Source organism: Lepidochelys kempii, chromosome 15, assembly GCF_965140265.1.
Source record: "Lepidochelys kempii isolate rLepKem1 chromosome 15, rLepKem1.hap2, whole genome shotgun sequence".
Taxonomy (NCBI): domain Eukaryota; kingdom Metazoa; phylum Chordata; order Testudines; family Cheloniidae; genus Lepidochelys; species Lepidochelys kempii.
Window position 1 is genome coordinate 18,077,951 of NC_133270.1, and position 26,405 is coordinate 18,104,355.

At 41.2% G+C, this 26,405-nt stretch overlaps 1 protein-coding gene across 10 annotated transcripts in view; it reads right to left on the minus strand.

Moving 5' to 3' along the window:
* Nucleotides 1-26,405, minus strand: part of FBRSL1 (fibrosin like 1) — a 757,721-nt gene that overhangs the window by 357,133 nt on the left and 374,183 nt on the right. For 8 of the 10 annotated variants that reach the window (XM_073313632.1, XM_073313638.1, XM_073313635.1 and 5 more), the window contains exon 4: nucleotides 21,325-21,360. The exons of the other annotated variants lie outside the window; for them this stretch is intronic. In XM_073313632.1, the coding sequence (XP_073169733.1) occupies nucleotides 21,325-21,360 (36 nt within the window). The remainder of the gene's footprint in view (nucleotides 1-21,324; nucleotides 21,361-26,405) is intronic. 10 annotated transcript variants of the gene reach the window in all.

A 26,405-nucleotide genomic window follows, 5' to 3' on the forward strand; every position in this document is an offset into this window, starting at 1 on the left:
AGCATTTCAATAAAAACACATGGCAATAAGGGGATCGACAGATGTCAAAAATAATCCTGATTTTTACTTGATTTAAAAACCTATGTAACAATCGCCCCATTTCTACAAGTTATTCTATGCACATACAATTCCCACTTCCACCCAAGGGATGTTTTGACTGAATACCTAGAACAACCTCACTGTAAGACTTTACATGAAAAGTTACTCATTATTATTAGTGGTATTTCTGTTACAACAAAGTCGAGAGGTTTCAATTAAGATTAGGGTGTCATTGTGCTAGGAATGGTACAAGCACAGAATAAGAGACAGAGCTGCCTGAGATCCCCTTTCTACAGCAAACAAGAGAATGTTAAGGTCACATAGCTACGCATGTCTGAATCAGGAAATACCAGTTGTTAAGGCTCCATGCTCAACTTTCAGTCTGGCCCTTCATGATGCAATCTTTAATTACATGCTTCCACCAGCATGGCCAGCCCCAAGCAATCAAAACTCATGAGTCAGGACCACCAAAAAAGTATGAGATTGGTTGAAAAATCACACTTTAAAAAAAATACATTTGTGTTCTTTTTATGTGCCTTCTGGTTTTATAGCCCTACGGTTTCCATTTTCAACCTTTCCTCCACAACCACAAGGGCTAGACATTTGTTGTGGGTGTTTCCCCTACCCCGCTTTCTTTTAAATGAAAAAGAAGATTCTGACAAAATCACTTGCCACCAGGGGTTGGAGCTTTATGGAAAATACCAAATATTGGAAGACTTGTAGTAAGATAGCAAAAGTTGGCAACACCACTGTCCTTGTACTCCTGCTGAGACAGATAGATGTGGCACGTTCTGGATTTACTTGGGACCTCTGTAACTCCTCATTGTTGGTCACCTGTAGACAGGTGAAGAAATCCTCCTATGATCCCATCCACCTCCCTGCACAAAGGGATGAAAAGTGGCCTGTAGAGTAGTGGAGGTAGAAGGGAGGCTCAGGAAACTGCTTGCCAAAGAGGGCAATGGGAAGAACATGGAACAGACACATACCTATGATTTATCAAAATATGAAGCAGTAGACTCAATGCCCCGCTGAGGACATTTCCCGCTCTGTTTTTGCCATTCACAACACATTTTAAACACAAATGAATGAAACTGCCAGATGTCATGCCTACCATTCACATTTTGAACCATTTGCACCCTTCATACCACGTCCCAGAGATTACCATCTGTGCTGCTGGCCCAGAAGCACACTACACAGACAACTGGCAGTCAGAGCAGCAAGCAGCTTTGTTTCTGCGTATTTACACATGATTTTACCCACTTCCTCCACTACTTACTCTCCCTAGCTCTCCAGTAATTTCCTTATCTGTACACTGTGAAAACACAAGCTGCCTTCCATGAATTTTCATTGCAGAACTGCCATCCCTCTGCCAACAAGCTGGTTTTGATTTCTGATCCAATCACCTGAACGGGATTGTTAAACAATTAGATCTTGTGGCACAATAACATGTCATAGTACTTTCGGCCAACAAGATGGCTAGAATGCGAATTCTGTATTTTAAAGCATACCAGCTCCCTGGTTCCTATATGCCATATTAGTCTCAGGTTCATTTGCATTACACTTCACGCCATTTTATGCATGCTTGACCATGTATACTTCATTCAAAGTAGGATGCTTAAATTAACTTCAACTATTACATACCTCATTCAGATCTCCAATAGCTACTCAAAGGTTTAGGGCACTGAATTCCAGTATATTGTGAGGTCATCTGGATTTCAGTACTATGTTCCAAAGGCCACGACCATTTCACATCCTGCCATCTAACCAAACAGCTGAATGATGGGAGGTATTTTTCTTTGTTAAAATTTCTTCAGACAACCAAAAGCTTGCTTGTTTCCTAAAAATATTTTAAAAACTCAGCAAGTTTATGGAGAAGCTGATTTCTGACAGGCTAAAATACACACAATACTTTTGTTCTGTAAGCCAATCATAATGCAGCTAGTCAGTGGTGCAAAGACTAATTGCCAGTCTAAAGCGTTAACATCCTTCAGAAGAAATTATCAACTCTACATCAATCATTGGCCTTTACAGAAATAAAGTCACTGAAATAAAACACTGCTGCACAATCAGTTTCTCTTGGTTTTGAAAATAAACGTCTTGGCTTTTATTTTCCACATAAGTGCTTTTTTTGGGGGGGGGGGGGAGATGCATGTCAGGAGAGACACAAAAATTCTGTGACATTTTGGAGATTTGTTTTATTTAGATTCCACTATGGTCCCTACATAATCCCTTAGTCTATATGCCTGTTCCACCCCTCCAGCATTCTTTCTCTCTGCTTTGGACCAAAACTATATTCTATTGTAAGATCATAACCATCTTCTGCTCCAGCATCTGATCCAAGAAATAATGGATACAATCTCTCTCTATATATATTTTAGATGCCCTGTAAAGTTTACACAGTATCTGGCTAGCTCTTAACCAAAAAATTGTCCAGGGACCTGTTGTGTCTTCTCCAATTTCCTTGAAATACTAATCAATTCTTGCCTTATCTTCTAACATTGCACAACATGAAGTCTTTATTGGAAACAGCATCTTTCATTTCCCTGCAATTTTCTGTAAACAGGAGAGATCCATTTGGAGATAATGAGACTGATTTTGGCATGCCCAGCCAAGCTTTATTTTTTAAGACAAATATTTGAAGAAAACATGTGTGCTAAGAAACACTGGTGTGTGTTTGTTGTGAATTATAAGTATAGAAATAAAGACAGTCTGTTCCAAAACAATTAAATACAAAAGGAATCATATGTAGATGGTACAAACATGATGCAGCCAAGCTTGAAAGAAAAGATTTAAATAAGGAGTGCATGATTATCAAACAATAGAAAAGAGAGGTTGCTGGAAAAAGAGTGCCAAACACATGAGACTGCAGCACTTCACTTTGGAAACAGGATAGATGGCCCTCCTCTCCCTTCAGCAGAAGAGAACATTTTTTTGGTTCTCATTAAATGTTAAACAACACCAGGCAGAAACCAAAAAGTTGTCATCCTGATTCTATCGCTTCTGGGTCATTAGCATTTTCACACACAATGTTCCCCATCCAGCAAGAGTAGCCAATTTCTAAACCCCCTTTTTTGCCCCTCTGAAAAATTCTCTTTTGAGTGACATGGCCCTTCTTTCTAAAGACTAAATTTGAAAATTGAGTTTCCAAGATTTGCATACTGCACCTTCTGAGGAAATGCATGGAATTAACGATGGTTCAATCCAAATGTCTATGGACTGCAATCTGAAAGATGCTTTCAATGCTTTTTCTGATCAAACGACTTACACTTAGACTGTAAACTCTTCTGGACAGTGATGTGCCTTTCTGTGCGTGTGAACTGCCTAGCAGCACACTGTGAGTGCTACCAGAATACAAAAAACAACAACTAATCACTTGGAAAATGCTATAGGACAATGGCATTTGCTTGTTGTCACTTACGCTGTCCCTTAAGTGTTGGATCCTACTACCCCACTACTCGGTCCTCAAAATGTTTCATTCTATGGACAACACTTGGGGAGCAACTTCCTGAAGACTGACCGAGCAGCTCAGACTATTTCTGAAATGGTTGGTCTTCTGTGACTTACAGGAGACATGGACAGTAACAGCCACTGGTCTCCTGTTATCAGGGATTGAAAAACACCATTCAGTTTGTAAAAAGAAAAGGAGTACTTGTGGCACCTTAGAGACTAACAAATTTATTTGAGCATAAACTTTTGTGAGCTGCAGCCCACTTCATCGGATGCATTCAGTGGAAAATACAGTGGGAAGATTTATATACATAGAGAACATGAAACAATGGGGGTTACCATACACACTGTAATGAGGGTGATCACTTACGGTGAGCTATTACCAGCAGGAGAGCGGGAGAGCTCTACGATACGATACAACCACATTTAATCCAGCCCCTCAGACAGAGACAAACACCTACAAGATCTCTATCAAGTATTCTTACAACTACAATACCCACCTGCTGAAGTGAAGAAACAGACTGACAGAGCCAGAAGAGTACCCAGAAGTCACCTACTACAGGACAGGCCCAACAAAGAAAATAACAGAATGGCATTAGCCGTCACTTTTAGCCCCCAACTAAAACCTCTCCAACGCATCATCAAGGATCTACAACCTATCCTGAAGGACGACCCATCACTCTCACAGATCTTGGGAGACAGGCCAGTCCTTGCTTACAGACAGCACCCCAACCTGAAGCAAATACTCACCAGCAACCACACAACAGAACCACTAACCCAGGAACTATCCTTGCATCAAAGCCCGTTGCCAACTGTGTCCACATATCTATTCAAGGGACACCATCATAGGGCCTAATCACATCAGCCACACTATCAGAGGCTCGTTCACCTGCACATCTACCAATGTGATATATGCCATCGTGTGCCAGCAATGCCCCTCTGCCATGTACATTGGTCAAACTGGACAGTCTCTATGTAAAAGAATAAATGGACACAAATCAGATGTCAAGAATTATAACATTCAAAAACCAGTCGGAGAACACTTCAATCTCTCTGGTCACTCGATTACAGACCTAAAAGTGGCAATTCTTCAACAAAAAAACTTGAAAAACAGACTTGAAAAACGAGAGACTGCTGAATTGGAATAAATTTGCAAACTGGATACAATTAACTTAGGCTTGAATAGAGACTGGGAGTGGATGGGTCATTACACAAAGTAAAACTATTTCCCCATGTTTATTCCCCCACCCCACCCCCCACTGTTCCTCAGAGGTTCTTGTCAACTGCTGGAAATGGCCCACCTTGATTATCACTACAAAAAGTTTCCCCCCCACCCCCGCTCTCCTGCTGGTAATAGCTCACCTTAAGTGATGTGTATGGTAACCATTGTTTCATGTTCTCTATCTGTATAAATCTCCCCTCTGTATTTTCCACTGAATGCATCCGATCGAGTGAGCAGTAGCTCATGAAAGCTTATGCTCAAATAAATTTGTTAGTCTCTAAGGTTGCACAAGTCCTCCTTTTCTTTTTGTGAAAACAGACTAACACGGCTGCTACTTTGAAACCATTCAGTTTGTGTGTAAGCTTCTAATCATGGGCATTTCCTTTTAACCTCTCCAACCACACACCCTTTTGCCCAAAAGGCACATACTCTGGATAGGCAGTCTCCGCAACATCTGTAATACTCACTGACATTACTGGATGAGCAGCAGCTTAGTCTTCGTTACAGACTGTTCTACACAATAATTAACGGGAGCCTCATGTTTATTAGGCTATACTTCAAAGACACAGTCTCACTCTTGATAAGATTTCATGAGAGCTCTAAAATTAATGTGCTAAATATTTTTCCTTTAAAAATAAACCACAACAAAAACAACACAATAAGCTTCTCGACATTTGATTACAAAATATATGCATATGACAGATATCAACAAGCCTACAGGAAGATTCCTCCTTCAGTATTCAATGCAGCCTCAATAAATATTTCAAGGTTTCAAATGGATGCTTTGCAATAGCACAGTTTTCATTTGCACAAGTGCCAGAAGGAAGCATTCAAAGCAGGCTTAAAGCAAAAACACAGTATTTTCCTGTAAAACTTTAATTGGGAAACTGACACTATATAATCTGTACATCATTGCCTCTGAGCTGTTGGTACAAAATTAAAGCTGTATCAAAAGAACTGCTTTGTTAAATTAACACGTTATGCATACCAGACGTAATCTGTGCCAGGAAAGGAAATAGCTTTGAGTCAGAAACCCATTGATTGTTATGGCTGTCATTGCGAGTGTCTGAGCCCTGCAATGTGAGCAGACAAAGCAGAAGGACACATCCCATCCTATAGATGTATCTTAAACAAACACACATTTATTTATTTATTTTTGGTGAAACCCAGTAGCAAATATATAAACAAATGATGGTCTGTTATTACAATCAACATGATTATAACTCATAGACCACATCATCTGATCCCACAATAAAGTAATATCACCCAGCTGTCCTACAGTGCTTTTTAATCAGTAGATCTCAAACCACTATACAGACGAGGTGTCATTGTCCCTATTTTATAGGTGGGGAAACTTATGCACAGATCGGTGAAGTGACTTGCTCAAGGTCACCCAGCTCTCTTTTTCTCTTTGAAACAGAACATTGTCCACTTTAGCTCAGAGATTTGCAGCAGAGGAGAGGCCTTTCACTATCCAGTTGGAGACGTCACATTACACCATTCCTCTGTTTGGTGCTTGATGCCTTTATGCTTTATCGTGACCCAATATTCTGTTGTCCAATCTGCATAATCAAACTTGGACAATGGACTTTCCCACAAGGTGGAACGGATAGAGAAGCATCCAGTGTCCCTAGCAGCCAGAATGATGTCCCCATTTTCTGTATTCTAATCCCCAAAGGCCAATGCCACAGCTACTACCCTCTGAGTTAGGACTAGACCAAACTCATCTGAGAAGCCACCAATGCAGCTTCTTAATAAGCCCCAAGAATAGAAGCTGTTGAACTATTTGGGTTATTCCTTCCACCTGAAGCAGTGGGCAAAGCTCCCTGACAGGTCTAGGGAGCAAGATTCCAGAGGCCGAAGGAAAGCACTCCCATCAGGGCACTGAGCATGCCCACAGTGCAGGTTGGTTTGTTTTTTTCAAGGGAGCAAGGAGGCTAAGCTGCATAAGGGGCCTGTCACGTGCTGTACTTTCATAGCTGAGCCATGCACATCCAGGATTGACTGACGCGGTAAAAGGACATTGTCAAGTGCTTCCCTGTTCCCAACTTCATAGCACAACTTTAAACCGCTGCTGCTCACGTTTAAAAATATACACGGGAATGTTCAAAGTTTGCCGAAGGGAGTTAGGCCCACCCAGCGTCACTGAAATTAAATGGAAGTTGTACGCCTATCTCCCATGAGCATCTCTGAAAATTCCATCCATAGGCGACAGAGAAGAGTGCGGGATTCTCACCTGTTAATGCAAAACCAAAAACTCAGTTGACATCTGGGGTATTTAACAAATCCACGAGCTATCAACAAGAGACATCAGTAGACGAATTGCATATACTTGGGGAGATGAGAGTAGAATCCCCATTCTTCCATTCTAAAAGCACAGTCCTACCATTTGAGCTAAAGGAGAGCTTCTTCAGCTAGAAGGAGCAGGTAAACCTTTAGCTCTCTGTGGGCACCATCCTACACACAAAGCCCTTATACTACAGGTGGACTTTACAGCCCAGATTGTCAAAAGGGCTGGTGATTCTGCATGCCTCAGCTTTTGAATGTTCAACCTGGGAATCTTTAAGAGGCTTGATTTTCAGAATACATGGCACATGCTTCCTCTAAAAATCAGGGCCCTTTGATGCGTCTCAAGTTGGTTGGCTGAAAAACTGAAGCACCCAAAACCACTTTTGAAAGGCTTAGCCATAATGTTTCTCGGGGCATGTCTTCCCTGGCAATGCGAAAGCACTGCCACGGCTGCACTTTAACGTGGCTTGTGCAGTCGCGGCGCAGCTCGCTGGGGGAGCTCTAAAAAAACCATCTCCCCGAGGGGCGCAGCTCCCAGCGCTGATGCACCGTCTACACTGGCACATTACAGCGCTGAAACTTGCAGTGCTCGGGCGGGGGGGGGTGCTTTTTCACACCCCTGAGCAAGAATGTTGCAGCACTGTAAAGTGCCCATGTAGACAAGCCGAAAGATATGCTGGTTTTCTTTATAGCTTTATTTTATGTGACAGTTTGTTAAACGTATTTTCTGCACTGCAAATCTTAAGACCGCTACTGTAGTCCACAGTGGTGAAGATGGGTTAACAGCTTTGAGCCATTTAAGATAAGTAAAATTTCCCCTGACGTTGTAAACTCTTCAGGTGGTTACAGGCACCAGCTTCTGCTTTTTTTTTTTATGTCTTCTCAGAAAAGAGCTCACATAATTTTATCAGCCTCTGGGGTGACCATCAGATAACCAAGCTATTCCTGTCTGAACCACTCAACACGTCTCAACCTTCCTGTCACTGGAAATCCACAAAACAACCAGGGGACCTGTCTTAACCACACAGCTCACTGCTTAACTGATTAAGTAGGTGGGAACTGATGCCAGCTCAGCTCAAAGTGTCTTTTTCTGCTAACCAAAAGCTGGCCACAAGCTGTACAGAGGACTGACCGCAGATATTGCACCGATAACGAAACAGTTTTGGTGAAGTTACAACTTCCTGTTTGAGTGCTCTTACAATCACATGTCACCTCGCAGTGAATCGTGAGCAGGAAACTGACTCAGTTAGTTAAACAAGCTGTCAGGTTCCTCATATGACATACATACATTAGTGTGTGGTGTTGTCAACAGGAACCATTTACCACTTTCCCCCACACCCCAGCCTTCTAGAAATTAACTAAGTTAGGGCTCCGAGGAGAATGCCAGCAAGTCCTTAAGGGTGTGCGTGTGTTAATGTTAGAACACATCTGTGGCCCCTTAAGGAGTTCACAGTTGTCACTTATGTGGCACTTCATGGTCACTTCAAATGACATTGTAACACTCAAGAATCCGCACCACTTTCTCTACAAACGCAGCCTCCTACGACTTGGGCGAAAATCTTATAAGGACCTTTGGCTTGCTAAGAAGAGCAGGGTGACTAGTGGGGAAAAAATGTTCTGTGAATTGGAAAATGAGGTTTGATCTGACACTGACCGTGACCCTTGCATGTGTGTGTATATCAAACACTCGAGTGCTCAAGTTTTGCTAGCGAGAATACTCAGAAAAAGGTGAATCTTAAGCACAAATATTCTCTGAAAGTGAATTTCAAACTGTAGTTGATTGTCTCATTTCAAATTTGCATTGTATTGGTTAATCACCCAAGGGCCTGATCCCATGTCAAGTGAAGACAATAAAAGGACTCCCACTGCATTGTACCAGGCCTTAAATCTCCTAGTCATGACACAGAAACAATGTGACACTGTTTAGGTACAGGTTTCAGAGTAACAGCCGTGTTAGTCTGTATTCGCAAAAAGAAAAGGAGTACTTGTGGCACCTTAGAGACTAACCAGCTCAGCCCCATTTCCAAAGTTCTAACGATGAATTGTCACAATGAGCGGTTCACAGAGGAAAAATCAGTTCACCAACAAATTCATGAATAATTTTGAAAGATTCATAAATCACGTTTTGCAAACAGAAAGAGAGGTGAAAGTCTATAAACAACCTCTATTAAAATTATATGTCATTAATGATTTACTCAGCTGTTAGTGATATAGGGCCTATGAGACACAGTCAAGCAGTTTTGATCCACTGCAATAGAGGGCAATGGCATTTTATACACACACACACACAGTTTAGCCAGCTCATTTCACCATTTTTCCTTCACTCCTTACCACGTGCCCTTACTACGCCCATAATGCATCATGATATAAAGTAATATAGTGTGCAGTACTATATCAGCCTGCATCTACAAGGCTCAGGGTGCCACACCTTGGCCAAAGGGATATTGAACTAATTATAAAGTTTTAAAAATGCATCGATTAATAAATATTAAGGCAAGAAGAGATCATTATGATCAGCTAGTCCAACCACTTGCATAACCTGGCCAAAGAACCTCACCCAGTAATTTTTACATCAAGCCCATAACTTCTGTTTGAACAAAACTTTGCTCTGAATATGCAACGTGACTTCAGCTGGCATTTCCAGACACCTGGAGCCTATGCACTCCTGACATGTTCCACAAGGGCTACAAATGTTGTGAAGCTTCCTGAAAAAGAAAAAATGTAGCCCGTGAATCTGTCATCCTCTAAAAACTCCTTAAAATACTATGAGTCTGGGCCACAAATGCCCAGAAAAATATGGAGTAAGTCAATATACAGCTTGAAGAGGGGTATAGGACCATGCACTATCCATCATACAACACGGGGAGGGATAGAAGACGGTGAAGAAACAAATTTAAAAGTTAGAGTAGGTTTCTCTGGAAACCATCAATTGTGAGTCACGTGTCATGTGAATTTCCAGCCAGTTTATTGTTCTAGTTGCAGAATTCTGGGCAAGTCACAACTAACTTGAAAGGACAGTGTCTGGAAGGCTTCCATAAAATACTGAACTTCCTTAAAACCTAGCAGAGATGTGATGAAAACAAATAAATAGCTCATCAGCATTCTCCCCCCCCCCGCCCCTGCTCTCCAAAAGAAAAGAAAAGAAAAGAAAAGAAAAGAAAAGAAAAGAAAAGAAAAGAAAAGAAAAGAAAAGAAAAGAAAAGAAAGTGCTGGCCATTGCAGTACTAGTTGGAATTTTTGTTGTGTAACTTAAATGGTAATCAAAAGCAAGTTTGTGCTTGAAACTGACCTCCAGGTTACAACCCCCCCACAGCAGGTTATAAAATGTATTTCTAATCAAAAGCAGCAGCCATGTCATTAGCATGTACGAACCAGAAGGACTGTGGGGGTGATCAAAAGAAGCTCTGGGTGCTTGTATCTATGCCAGGAGGAGATTACTAAACCAGGATAAAGTAGCAGAATAGTCACACAAAAACAAAATAGGGTTAAGATTGTTGGAAGTAGTTTTAGAAGACCTCAGCGCTCCTGAGTTCCTGTTCTGTGATTGTCTGAAAAGATGAGAAAGCAGATGCAGTAAAAGACTTATGATCACACCTATAGCCAGTACCAGTGGAAATCTAAACCGATATTAGACACTTTAAACTGGCAGTTAAAAATTCCCTCAAGAAATCAGCCTGGCACCACTAGAATATTTTAATATGGGATTAAGAACAGCCAGCTTTACAGCATCGCAATTACTATACTTCTAGATCATGCAATCGAAATATACACTAGAGTCATTCACCATAATGAATAGCCAGGTCAAAAGACAAAATATTTTGCTTTATAGGTCACCATATTGCATTGCAGGGGGTCTCCCAGACATGGGTGACTCACATTTGATGCAATAACTAAGCAAAAGGGAATAGTATAAATTTCTGCCCCTACCCTGAATTTTCTGGCTTTTGCGAGATGAAGTCAGTCCCTGTGTGTTATTTAAGGAGGAGTCATTTATGTTTCCATTTATTTATATGCCATAAAACAGAGAAGTTGCCAATCAAGTCACACCGTATGTATCTGGAGTTAACCACAAGGAAATGGGAAGCTGGATCTCTAAGAAGGTGGCAAGTGAAAACACTAGTATTGTGCAAACAGCATCCTGTACAGCTGACAAGGATTACCGCCTTTATCCTCTAACAAAAAAGTTCATATGGCGGAAAAAATCCAATCCCCACAGTCAAATCCCCCACTACCTCTTCTTCCCTCACATCCAAGGGCTGAAAGATCCCCTTCCTAGCCATTCAGAGCAAGGTAGACCATGAATCTTGGTCCACTTCTGGGGATCACAGGCTGCTGTTCTCTTACTGAAGCCAGTGAGGCTGAGCTGCATGCTTACCCCACCCTTCTTTTAAAGCTGAAAGCAGTGTAATTTCTGTACTTAGGTTCATCCTCTGGTGAATGGAATGTTATCTTCCTTCTGAAGATGCAACTGCATATATCAAGGTATTGTACATTTTTAATGGCTTGTTAAATAGCAGTCAGTCTGCAACAGTAGGGGGAAAACATCCCAGCCCATGTAGTACACTAGATTTTATTTATTTTATTTTTGCAATTTGCAGCTTTAGTAATACTGTGTTAAACCTTTAAGGTGTTATTAGAAACCTTTCAGGGTGTGAGATATGACTCGGGCTTATTGTCTCCTTAGCTGCAAAGCTGCACCTTGTTTTCTGTTAGGGAGATGATGGAGCTGGTCAGGAAGATTTGCCTCGGGCCTTTAACAAACAAACATACATATAGATAGATGGGATGGAGCAGGAAGGACAGAGTCAGACCAGGTGAAACTTTACCTACATATCTGCAGTGCAGACAAGAATTAAACAGCTGTTTTCCACTACAGACTATTTTGTGGCTGGTGTTCAATGAATGGAAAACACAACCACACACCTATTTGGGGACTAGCTAACAAAAATTGTGTGCATGGGGGGAGAGAGAATTTACTGAGCTACACAATTAAATCATCTTTATCGATTAATATGTCAACTGATACGTTAGCTTACACTCTCTTAGGCAAACGCAGTATATGCAAGGGTTACTGGACCACTTTCCCCTCCCCCACTGTTTCTTATTCCATTGTTAATTAGACCAACATAACACATCATTTTCCCTTTCTTTTATTTTTGTGCCAGTGTTTTGGGTTAATGTCACTGTTATTTCCTCTGCTGCTTCTCTTCACTCAGCGGTTTTGGGTGTAGGTTTCAATAAAAACATGTAAGATATGAGATAAAACAAGCTGATAAATTCCCCCCACCATGTTAATTTCTTCTGATAAGCCCACCACAGCATGAAGTGTAATAAATAGGCCATCTCTGCTTTTGTATAGTCCACAGGGATTGGGTATATAAAACTTTTGTCTGTGTGGTCATAGCTCACACACAACCCTGTGACAGAATGAAATAAAAAAATCTAAAGGCCCCACTCCCCCACAAATGACACCACTGTCTAGTGCAACATTAGCATCAGACAAGCATGCGAGATCCTGATTGAGATGAATTGCTAATCTGTTTTTTGTTTGTTTTTAAAACAGAAAGGGAAGTAAGGAAAAACTGGAAACAGAGAAGAAGAGTGCATAGGACAAACAATGTGAAAACGAAGACAATGAAACATGCTGACCTATTACATAAGAAAAGCTATGAGATACACACAACATAACCGCCTTAGGCCATTCTTAATCATAAAGGTCCAAAAATGAAGACCAGATCTCCTCAAAACCCTCTGCCTTTCCTCTTCAGCAGAATGTAATCCTTTCCAGGCTAGTGAATTCAAGATGGATTTAGGACAGCTCTTTATTCCAGTATGCAAGGGCTGTGGGTAGCTAGGCTATCCTATGGAGAAGTGCTTAATGGGGGGACCTTCTGGAAATTTGTTTATATAATAATCATAGCTTTCTAGTCAGACTAGAGATAGGATTCCCACCACGCCATTGGGAGGGGGAGTGGGTTAAAAATGTGGTAAAAATCAGAGACGAGTCATATGACCCGTCCCTCGAGGGGATCTCAGAGTCTTGCCATGTCAGCTGGCTGCTCTTGCATTAATGCTTGTTGGTTTATGTAAATCAACGTCATCCAATTATGCTCATGTCTTATAAACAAAGGGGTGCCCTTGTGTATCTGTTATGTTGTCAATATGGCTGCTCTGTGAGCCTCACAATCAGACCCTCTGCCAATGCCACTGACTCAGACAGACTGAAATTTAGCCAGCAAGGGCCCTTTGTGCTTATTTACGGCTGTTGAGATGAGTGAAAATTTATGGGACTTTTCATCATAATTAAAAGCAGAATGTCATTTAATAGGAAACAGATTCTGAGAGAAGGGAATTTTTAAAGGACATGTGTGTTAGTAAAGTCCATGCACATCCCTATTTGTACAATTCAAGTATTTGAGTTTATTTTATTTATTTATTTATTTAGACTTAGGTTTTCCATGGGGTTTTTCAAAGACTCCAAAAGCCCTTCATGTGCCCAGAATGCGAAGTGTGCTAATTTTCCAGCAGCATTTAAATTCCCAGATTGTAGAAGTATCACAAAAAGACAACGGGCCAGATCCTTAGTGGATTTATGTCGACATACCTCCACTGAATTCAGCTTGACTCAAGATCTCACATGGCACAATGAATTAAAAGTGAAGTCCATACAACAAACTAAGAGCATTTATTCAGCAACAAGGGCTTGTTTGGGCTAATCCCAACACAAGGATAACCAGGTTCATGCAGAATAAAATGGGTGTGTCTGGAAACCTAATAAAGGAAAACTGTCAGACCTTTTTAGAGTCAGATTGATGTGCGGTTATAGTCCTGGACCTTGAAGATTCCTCCTGTGCTCCAGGATGGGGAAGTCTTATTTATTAATTTTTAAAAACAGGAACTCAGAGTTAGCCTATGGAATTAAACCCGCACGGTAGAAAATCCACTGTAGGACAGGTGGGATTTTCTAGCAGTGCACACAGACAGGAGGGATTTTCTAGCAGTGCACACAAACAGCACAAAAGTTATAAAAGAATAGTCTTGGCACAGTCTTTCTTTCCCATCCCCAAGGAGACCTTTTTCCATCTGTATTAGAGTCTCAAGTATTCCCTTCCACATTTAACACACAGCATCCCTAGGTAACAGGTACTATTCTCCCAGATGAGGAGAACTGGATAGGAGTGTGTTTAGAACCCCATCAACACTTCTCTCTAACTGACTGGGGCACTTTCCCATTCTTGTCCATCCCCTTTTTGGCTGAATGAACTATTTCCATTGTATTTTCATCCCAAGGAGCAAGAGCCCCATCCTGGATGTCTAACCTGGCATCTCCCTCCTCCATCTATCTCATAGTACATTCATCATCACGGCACGCAGGCCTACATGACATCCAAACAGCAGATCTAAAATTTCAGCTCACACACATGGAAATGGCTCCAGACTATGTTCAATATCCGTCTCATCCAGCTCAAGATACCGAAAATCCGGCGACAAATCAAGGCATGGGGGCCTTTTTGAAGCCTGGTAAGGAACCATCTGATCTTAAAAAAAACCCTTTCAACCTTCTCAATCCTGTGTGATTTTTAAAGTTGTTTGAGAGACTACTGTTACACTAGTTATTGAACCACTTTTTAATCAACAAAACAGCTGGCTTTCAACTGAGCTTGTCATGCACTGAACAGCTTCTGAATTGGACGCAATATATCGAAGATGGATATAAAAGGAGACTGATGACAAGAGCGGTGTTTGTTGATTTCTCAGCTGTCTATGACTCAGTCAATCATTGCGGGTTTCTTGCCAAGGTACTATGGCAATGAAGTTAATACAGACCATGCTGGAGAACAGACAATCCTTTGTGCACTTTTGTGGCAAACGGGGCCAATGACAACAACAGAAGGGCCTTCCACAAGGGAGTGTCTTAGCACCTACATTATTCAACATCTACACAAATGACCAGACAAGCTATCCCGGCACAAGGTGCTTTATCTACACAGATGTCACCGCACAGCACAAGGAGGCTGGCATATTAGAGAGTACTCCAGTGAATGCACTTAACATAAGTACTATGCAGCCAACCAAGTGCATGCAAACCCAGCAAAGGTTTAAGTCCATGCATTCCATTTAAAAAACCGAGGGGTCAAATGTGAACTCAACAATAGCTGGCATGGGACAAAACTTACTTGTTACATAAATCCCTCAGTATTCCTCTCCATCACACACTTTCTTTTAGAGCCCACATTGAGAAAACTAAAGCCAAGGTTAGCATACAAAACAACACTCTCAGCAACCTGGTTACTTCAAAGTGGGGTGCAGACCCCTCGACTCTGTGATCAACTACACTCGCACTTTGCTACTTCTCTGCTGAATACGCCTGTGCAGTTTGGGCACGATCCCCTTATGCAAAAAAGTTAAACCCTCTACTTAACTGCCTGTTGCAATATTACAAGATACCTTAAGCCTACCCATGTCAACAGCCTCCGTAGCCTCGCAGATATTGCTCCTCCTGATAAACACTGGAAAGTTGCTAGGAGAGTCGAGTGCACAATGCAACGCACAGATCCAAGACATCCGCTATGTGATACAACACTGATGCTGAGTCAACTGAAGTCACAACAAATTTTTCTCACCACCATTAAGCCCCTAACATTGTCACTCAAACAGACAAGGGTACAGCTATGGCAAACAAAAGTAGGGAACGACCCTGTAACCTGTGGGCTCCAGTTCCCACCAGTCAAGCACCTCCCACCCGCTACAGATCAGCCCTGACTACCTGCCATTACCTTAAATTGACTCCATGCTGGAGTTAGCTGGTCTAGAGATGTAATGATCAAGTGGGACTACAGCACTGGCCCCAATACCTGTGAGTGCAGCAGATAGCCTCAAAATATGAAGCATTTCCTATGACCCCAGCTGCTTGTGCACAAAGGCTCTTTCAGTGACCTGGCGAAGTGCAACAATTGGCCAATCGAATGTGCATGGTTGTGGCGGGAAGAATATGAGGACATGACAAGATGATAACCATGGGATGTGAGAACGTGGCATTGCAAAGTACTACATCAAGGCCAGCCTCCAGGGATTTCATTTCTGAACAGTAGAAAGCATATCAAGGGAAGTTCTGCATGTGGCTATAATAAAGAGTATCCCCTTCAGGCTGAGGCACTAAGAACACCCGATGAGTAGAGGCTAGCTGGAATATCATTATGAATTTAGTGGCTTCTTCAGTCCCTTCAGGACTATGTTTATTTGTCCAGTTTTATTTATTTATTTATCATCTTACTTAGGGCTCAATCCTGTAAGGTGCTGTGCATCCTCAACTTTCACTGACTTCAATGCAAGTTGAAAGTGCCCAGTACCTTACAGGATTGAGCCCATAATTCTTATTACAACATGACTTGGGCTTTAACACTGATCTAACACTTCCAGCTAATAAGCTGTTGGAGAGAGAAACCAGAAGAGAAATAAAAAAACCAACATTCAGCAAAAGCCTGACATGAATAAAAAAGCCTTGCAGAGTGATCAGAAGTTGACCAACTTGACTATAATGGACAGTCAGAAAGAGCCAAATCCAGGACCTAAAATTGGCAATGTCCTGCTTCTAAGCTTTGGAAAGCCAAGGATCAAACACAGACAGATGAGATTATCCTAGCAGAGCTTAACTGTTGAGATAGAGTAGAGAGTAAAAGCAGTCTCTTAGATAACTGGATCCAGAGGGCTTTAAAGATGGCCACTAATTGCTTGGAAACCCGTTCTCAATATCTCAATACAATTTGACAGGAATGACTCTACACTCAGGAAGTGTCTACAGCAAAGTTGCAGATGTGTTCCATAGCAAGAAAGCAAGAATCAGGAGTATTGGTGGACATGTGCATTCAGGAAAATTGTAAGTGGTTGCCTATATTATGCTTGGCTCTAACTTTGTCTGTATACGTACTTCACTTTTATGAGAAGTCACAACATGGTGGGAAGGTGCACTAATCACGATGAGTTTGGATGCCCCAAACAGAGAAAGAATCATCTCAAGATCTCTCTCTGTGAGCCTTATGTGTTTTAGACATACCTTGATATACATGATCTTCAAATATAAATTATTTTGGGATACTGGTTTCCGGTGTTCCAAAAAAAAAAAAAGAGGTAATGGGCTGCCAGGAATTTGACGAGGCTGCACAGTTTGATATTTTACAGCAGCATAGAGTAAAAATCAGCTGCGTTTGTTGCCAAGTGAATGTTATTGTTATTAGTTTAAAAAAAGCTTATTTCAGCACCAAAAAAAAATAAACAAAGAGCTCCATCCTTCAACACTTTGTTCCAGCGGATACCCAGAAACAACTTGGTTCACTGAACCTGGATCTGCCATGTGCTTTCAAGTTTCTTCTCTTCTGCATTTTATCCCCTTCCATTTCATAAGAGGAACAGCTATACAGATGTTCTATAAACAAGCTACATGATTTATCTGAAGATTTTTTATTACCATGTATTCCCACTTCTGCCTCTTCCCCTTCTCCTTTGTACAAAAATGAGCCAAGCACAACTTTAGCCTAGACTTATCTGTATGCAATGCTCTACATTTCAAACAGTTGAGGCATTTTAGCTGTGTTCATATAGTCCATGAAATTTGTTATTGTATTCATTGTCACTAGTTCCTAAACACACTGTGTCAAACAAATGTATAACTATAAAGAATACATTTTTAAAATGCTCCACAGTGCAACCTTAGTGAAATCTAGAAACTGGACACAGGATCAGTGAAGCATTCCCAAAATTTCCACGCCTACAAGTAAAATGTATGAAAGAGGATTTGCCTATTTTAAGTTGTAACCCAAAATATCTGTTTTTTCTGCTTGCAAGAAACACACATTTCTGGCTCAGAATGGCTGAAATCTAAAATGTCTGATCTCAGCCATGTGCATGAGAGGCATAGCATAATACCTTATCACATACTTGCTAAAATAAAGAAATGGAGAGTAAGTTATTACCCTCCAAAAACATGCTACCATTCCATTTCTCAACACAGAGAAAATACACAATTGATGTGCAACAGAAAAAGGCATGAAAAACTCATGCTACACTGCTTATGAGATAAACAGCTTGCTAATCCACACATCTACATATGTTGCATAACCTTGTTGTACCAGGTAAAATTAATCATTGTCTGAAACTTTATGCTGAGCAGTAAATTCATAACAAACATGTTAGTCAATGAATTTCACCTCTTTTTCTCATCGCTAGTTATCTGTGAACAAACTGTGAAATTATATGCCCAGCAATTTCCACCAGTAGTTCTGTGGTCAAAATGTTCCAATTTAGGAGTAAAGTCAGTGGGAGTCGCTGGGCTGTTCAGCAAATGAAAATTAGGTCTCTTGTATAGATGCTTAAATTCATTTTTCTACCTAACTTTAGGCTCCCAATTTGAAAATCTTGTCTTTGGTCTATAGTTTTCATATAAGCTGTCACCCATTCAACATTTGAGATGTTGCGATTGGACACATAGGTTACATAGCATTCTGTTTCCTGACTGGATGAGCTTAAATCTTTGAATAAGGTTTTTGGCAAATGCTCATGATTCTGGTTTTCAAATTATCTTCTTACCAGTAACTATCTCCTTATAAACTTGTTGTTTATATGAACATTCCTGACAGTAAACTCATCTGCAAGGATAATTGAAAAAAGCGAACACAAAAGGGTGCAGATCCAAAGCGCGTTCATTTAAAAAAAACAAACCCTAATATGTAATGTAAAAAATAGTTTATGATATTTAACCAGCTCTTTGTGAAACCCAGAGCAACCACCCTGCATAGTAACTATGTACCATTTTGTAAGTGACAATCTTTAACAACATAAGCCATCACAAGTATCAAGAGAATAGGGCACAAGTAAAAGAAACTGTCTTACTCTTGTGAATGCTATGCTTTAAACATGCTTTCATCATGTCTGGCAAACAGGCTCTTTGATATAAACAGAAGGCCAAGCCAAAATACTGATTTAGTGCTTAATATACAGCAAGTTCCCTGTAAAAATAAAACCTTTGCAATATATTAAGGACAATCTCTAGCTTGGCCAGTCTTGTTGAGTCAGTGGTTAGAACATCTTAGTGCCACCTGGGAGAGTCAGGTTCCAAGCTAAGTTTGGGCCAAAGGGATCTTGGCAGTGTTAGAAGCTATAGTCTTGGCCTTATGTTGGATCAATTTAGAATAGCATGATAGTCTTAAGGGAAATGATCAGCCTCAGCAGCTGGTATGTGGTGAGGCAGAAGGCAATTTAACAGATAAAATGATAACCCAGAAGGAAAAGCAACTCCAGCTCAGGCTACTCATGATCTCAAAACACTGCTCGGGGATGCTAAGAACACACCCCTCCCTTGAGAAGGTCTGGGTTGGCTAAATGAGACTCTACCACTACAGAACAAAACCAGTTTTCAGACAAGGAGATAAATAATTTCTGAAGATCAGTTATTAAAGACCAAAAAAAAAGATTTATTTTCAGTCAGCAACAGACAAAATCGCCCAATGATGTATTGGTTTAGGGGCTTCTGAACAATCCTTTGGCCTTTTTCCATTCAGATTTTGAAACCCATGTTATGGCCAATGGGAAATTGTTTAATTCCCAGACATAAAATTTGTGAAGGCGATTCATTATTATTTATATAATGCCACAGGCATGCATGGCACTTTACAGAAGACATAGCCTAAAGAGCTTTTAGTCTAGATGGATCCAGCCCTTCATTTGTATGGGAGATTAACTGCTCTATTTTGCACATGTACATTTGAGTCTTCATGCTCGAGCAAAAGATCTCATGCAGCAAGTGAGTTAAGCAATGATACTCACCTGAGATACAATAAATATTTTGACTGCAAGATATTTGAGATGCATGTCAAACATGTCAAACAAAACATCAGCTGAAGTATCCAAAATATTATTTATAAAGCCTTTAGACTCCAAATCATATGATACTATCATGCCAATGCACTTGACGCTGCATTGTGCCTCTGTCACAAGAGGATATATGTATGATGCTGTCACTCTGAAACTGGGACACATCTAACAGCTTCCCAAAGTTAATGTGTACATCACACCAGCTGGACGCGCACAAGTTCCATCACGTTACTCAAATAATCTCTCTCTCTCTTTCCCTCGTGTCAAATGGACAAATGTACAACATACATCATTAAAAAAAATCAGTCTCAATTACTTTAAAAGACTGTGTGTCGGGATGTTACACCAACTTCATAAACAATATGTAACAACCTGCCCCCCTTTTTAAATTATATTGTTAAAAGGAAGCAGCTCTTGATATCAGACACACATTCCGGGTCATTCACCTAGAAGGTAAAACTTATGTCATGATAGAACTTACAACAGGAGTGACTACTGCCAGTTAGTATATGTAGGGATTGTTAAATGGGTTAACACACTTCTAATTCAGATCATCATACAACTTCACTTTACAACCTCTGCACCAGTAATCAGAGAACACATGACTTGATAGGAGACCAGCAACGTCACTACATGCATCTAAATGCCATACGTTTCTTCTAAGAGTTGTGTGTAATCTGAATCCAGGACTTTAGTGATGTCTTAAATAAACATCATACACCTGTGTCTCTCTTGTCTCATATAAATTCCATACAATACACTTGTAGGCCCAATTTTCAGGTGGGTGAGTGCAAGGCACATGTACAAATGAGTGCAACACATCTACATGGAAAAATACCATTGTTGTGCATACAAATAACTTTGAGTATCTGCACATACAAATGGCCAGTTAAACACCACTGTGGAACTGCATCTGTATGCATCTACTTTTGAACCTCAGGGCCTATAACGTTGCCTATAATTATGGCATCCTGGTTTACTGGAGGCAAAAACAATCATGTTACCCCGTTTTCAAATCAAGTGAGATTTATTCTGTTCTGATCAGTTACACAGCACAGTGTTAGCCAGCAAGAGAATTTAAAATGTGTTTGGTTTCATTTTGGGTGGAATACTTTCAAAGGCACAAAGGGTAGTTAGAAAATCAATGGGAGAGAGGCATCTATCTTAAAAAATCTCCTCCTTTTTTCTTTCTTAATTTTCATTACTTGATTGACTAGTCAAAAGCTGTTGAGGGGAAAAAACCATGAAGAAAACAAAATTCAAGAGACCTGAAAATAGGCAATTCAGCGTTCTCTTGTGTGTAGAAGGTGTCTCTTGATAGAAACACAAGACAGTGCTTTGCTCAAAGCTTATTTTTCATGTTTTGTATTCCCTTAGTGTCAGTGGATATGCAACAGGTAATATAAACCTCTGCAATCAACAGCAACAATAGTGAAAGAATTAGCTGTAAAATGACTTACGGAATAGCCTCTTCCTGAAAGCGACTGAGCAGAACTCTGTAGAAGGAAACAATATGCCACAATAAGTAATGCGAGCGATTATGTGTAATGTAATATAAGTAACATTGTGAGATTTCCCCCCAACCCAATTTTTTGGGGTGGAAACTTTACAACTAAGCACCTCTTCAGTTATTTTCTGGCATTCTCCAAGTTGCTGCCCCCGTCACTTTGTAACAGTCAAAGAGCATTTCCAGGTGCTGGCTCAAAGGCTATTTTAACACTTAAATTGTGACCAACTATATTGTGCGTTTGGGGGTGGGCGTTTGGGGTTCAATAGCTCTTTTCAATTGAGGTAGGGTCTCTCACATTTATTCATAGTGTGGCCCACATCTTAGCAGAAGCCCCGATGCAAAAATGTAATCGGGCATGTGCTTAAGTTCATCCCTATCCAGTACAGAATTTAAGGCTATGTCTACACTACAGCTTATGTCCCTGTAACTTATGTCACTCAGGGGGGTGATTTATTCACTCCTCCCCCCCGAGAGATGTAAGTGACACTGACATAAGCAATGGTGTGGACAGCTTCTCCCACCGACATGGCTACTGCCACTCACAGGGGCTGAAGTAGTTAAGCCGATGGGAGATGGGTACAGCTCCACCCTGTAAACACTCTAGTGTAGCCATGCCCTAAGTCTGACTTCAAAGGGTATTTCTACACTGCAATCAAAGGTGTGACTGTAGCAAGTGCAGACATACCCAAGGTAGCTCTCATCTAGCTCATGTAAATTACAATAGAAGAGAAGTTTGGCAGCACAGGTTAGCCTCTGATTGCCGTGCAGACATACCTCAAGGGACTTAAGCAGACGCTTGCAAGGCCAGGTATACACTACAGATTTATATCAGCATAACTACGTCGCTCAGGAGTGTGAAAAATCCACAGCCGAGTGATGTAGTTACACCGACCTAACCCCCACTGTAGACAGCGCTATGTTGACGGGAGAGCTTGTCCTGTTGACATAATCCACCTCCGTGAAAGGTCGTAGCTAACTACACCAATGGGAGAAACTCTTCCGTTGGCATAGGAGTGTCTTCACTTAAGCACCACAGTTGAATTGATGCATCATTTTAAGTGTAGACCTGCCCTTAGGAATCTTGAATTGGGGCCAGACATTGTCTCATGCACCACCTCCCCTCCCACTTAAGATTGTGCAGCCAGACCTCTCCGCCCGCTCACAACCGAGCAAACCCCCTCTACGCTGGCCAGTGATTGCATGAACCACCACCACTTCCCATTCTTCATTGTGATAACTGCACTAACCGCTTGCATGGAGCAGCAATACTGAGAATGCTCTGATCTATCTTAAGCAGCTTTCATAAATTCTGTCCCTTTTGAGTACAACTAAACCATAGTGTCTATGTTTGCTCTTCATTTCATCTCCCCCATCCCATCTGCTCTAATCCACTCCCTTCCCCCGGTCCATACTTCTCCATGTCTCTGAGCCCCTACTCTCCTCTCTCCTGCACACGCTATTCTACCACTTGATTCCCTTTCTCCACTGGACAGATGGTCCAGCCACCTGGTCCTCTTCTCCCTCTGGATATGCTATGGAGCTGCCTCATTGCCTGTTTCTGTGGACTTTACTCTCTCTCTGTGGCTGACACCTCTACTCCTCCTCTTTCGTAACATTGAGCCCTAGTAGAGGCAGCTAGGCTGGTTCCTCCTCCTTGTTCCCAGCTGCGGCTTCAGGCCTCCAGGCTCCTGCTTGCAGTGACGAATCCGGAGGCCCGTAGAAGCAGCAGGAAGCCAAGAAAAGGAAAAAGCATCAGGTGACCAGCCAGTCCCCCAGCAATTGGCATGGTCTGAGGATGCTTTACAAGATAGCTATGTTTTATTAACCCCCTTTTACATGCAGGGTAAACCCAGTTATACAAAGGTTAAGAGAACTGCCCAGCATGACAGAGCGGTTAGTGGCAGAGCTCAAGATAGAATCCAGGAGTCTTAGTTGCCCATTTCCAAGGTAATCTAATGGTCCCAGATGCCTTGATATAGCTGAGATGTGGAGTAGAAAAGCATGAGAGAAAACCCATCCATTTTGTCCCAAGTTCAGCTTGTTGAAGGTTTACCTTGAGGACTTCCTTGTCACACTGCAGCTATGACAGGAATTATTGACCACATTACCAGAATGTTACAAAGCACCAACACCCTGCATTTTTAATGCTAGGTGACTGCAAAATTGTAATCAGCGGTAATCCCCCTTTCCCCCTGTAATTTAACAACTATTCTGTATTATCACGCCACCTGCTTACTAACAGAAGCCACACCACTCAGATATCCCCAGATCCTAGGCTTCCAAGCTGCATACGAACAGTGAAGCTTTGACTGGGAGCTCTCTGACAGCAGCAACATAAATTAAATTGCTTACAATGTTTAGGCTTTAGCCTCTCGCATGTTACACACAGATCTGACCTCTGCCTCTAAACATTACTAAGGGTTCCGGGTTATAAATAAGTCTTTTAATGTAAAGTGGTTGGAAATAAAGCTACTGTGTGATGAAATGAAGGACAATAGCATTTATGGGATTTCTGAGCTGCTACCAACAAAAAAACACCAACAACCCCCAAATACTAGTAAGCTAAAAACAAGGGAGCTCATCATAATGTTAATAACATCGCCCTATTTGCATAAAGATATTCAGCAGATAAATTACATTACCTGTTCTGCCAATTTGATCGCTTGCCCATACAGTCAACATATCAAACATAAAAAATAAGGCATACAAAGAACTGAGAAGGAGGCACCATATTTGCTCCGTAGGGAGGTGGGGGAGGGGGGGTCTGTATTAACTCTCTTGACCTTTCAGTTTAAATACAGACACCGACAAGGAGTTTAGCAAAACGGAAGAACAGGAGGTTTCATTACCTTATGGGATTTTAAGTGCAGCTCAGAGCATCCTTTGTTTTAAAAGGACAAAAGCAGCAATCAGTGCATAATATGCTGTACCTGGAATGATGACGATCGAATGCCACTTCATTGACATTTTTCACAGCTAAAAAGCTCACTGTTACAAAGATACTCCCTCTTCCCCCAAATTTAATATTAACATTTCCTGGACCAGGAAAAGGATATTTTTCTCTTATAGCCTTTCCACTGCATATGTAAAGCTAGTCATTGGTAATAATTTGGATCTAATTCTTAACATCCCTTCCAACATCTCACATATTTAGACTCATGTGAGTCCAAGACCCCTGCTTGCAGAGCAGTTTGCATGGACATCCCCTGATATAGGCCCGACTTTTGTTGTTTTCTGGGAGAACCGGCAACACTCAAAGTTCTTTAAAAACAATCTATATCCAACTGCTGCATTCAGAACCTCTAGAAGCCCTGAACGAAAAGTGCCATACGAGTATCAGAGTAACATCCATGCATTTTATTGGCATTCCTAAAATGAGATCCTTTTGATTTTACTTCAGAATAATCCATTTAAATGCACCGACAGACCCCAGTCCGGAAGCCTTTACTCAACCCTTATGTAATGGATCATCACTGCATACACAGAGACGTGACTATCAGCAGAAACAGAACCTGGCAGCACCAGTATCAAGAATACAGGCCTCTCCCACTTGAATCAAAGCAAATCATTTTACCTTGTTTTAGTTTTGTTTTTACCAAATAAGCATTTCCCCTGGTTTGCTACCCAAATAACATAATGCTGCATCACTGTGCTGCCTGAAAATGAGAGAGAGATGATTTTTTGGTGTCAATTTCATTGGGCAAGCTCTGAGAAATGCAAAGTAGTAAACAAACAGTAAAAATAACAAGTCATTTGTGAAACAACTAGCAGTGCAAACTTCTTCATATTGCCCACTAATCTGGGTCTACTCTGTTCTAGAGGGGTGACATCTAAGAAGCAGAGGGTAATTCATGCCCAATTAATCCTATGCCTGTCTGCCAACAAGGGTGCCAATTAGCATTAATTGTGATTGGATGACACTTTGATATGGGCACCTGTCCATAAGGAACAGAGATGCAAGTAATAATTCATTCTGTGTAGGTCACAGGGGGCGTCAAATGCCTTCCAGTGATTTTCCAACCTTGAATGGAGTTGAACCATTGACTTTGGGTACGATTACACTGAAAAACAAACCTCCACTGCAGTGAGTCCTAGGAAGGCTCTCGCTACATGGTTAAAAATAGCAACATAGATTTTCCCACTCAAGCTGGAGCCTGAGCTCTGAGACCCACCCCGTCCTCAACAGACTTCAGAGCTCCAGCCCAGGCCCGAACATCCACACTGCAATTGTTAGCCCTATCGCACATACACCCCGAGCCCATGAGCCGGAGTCAGTTGATCCACACTCAGATTTGCTGCCATGTGTTTTTTGTAGTGTAGATGTACCCATTACATTTGAAAGGCTTTATTATCCCCTTACCAACACCCTTGAGCCATCCTGTCACACTAATTTTGTTTTCAAAAGTTCTTCTTTTATTCCTGACAAACACTGCATTGCTTGTAATTTGGGGTGGGGGGTCGGGGAGAATCATGACAAAACTATGGTTGTGCCAAAGATCTTTAGCTGGATTTTAAGAGCTTCTATTAAGAATCACTCTCACTGTATCAATACAAGTGTCTTCATACCACTGTATTTTGATTAAGCAAAAGAGATATCCCCTTTGATAGTTTGGGTAATAGAGTCATGACATAGATTACAAATTGGGGATAGTAACGATTTGGTATTAAGCTTTTATCTATCCTTTTTATTATGAAATTTGCATAGTCCCCATCACTATAGTATAGAGTTGTCACTTTGGATAGGCTATCACCAGCAGGAGAGTGAATTTGTGTGGGGGGGTGGAGGGTGAGAAAACCTGGATTTGTGCTGGAAATGGCCCAACCTGATGATCACTTTAGATAAGCTATTACCAGCAGGACAGTGGGGTCGGAGGAGGTATTGTTTCATATTCTCTGTGTGTATATAAAGTCTGCTGCAGTTTCCACGGTACGCATCCGATGAAGTGAGCTGTAGCTCACGAAAGCTCATGCTCAAATAAATTGATTAGTCTCTAAGGTGCCACAAGTACTCCTTTTCTTTTTATAGTATCT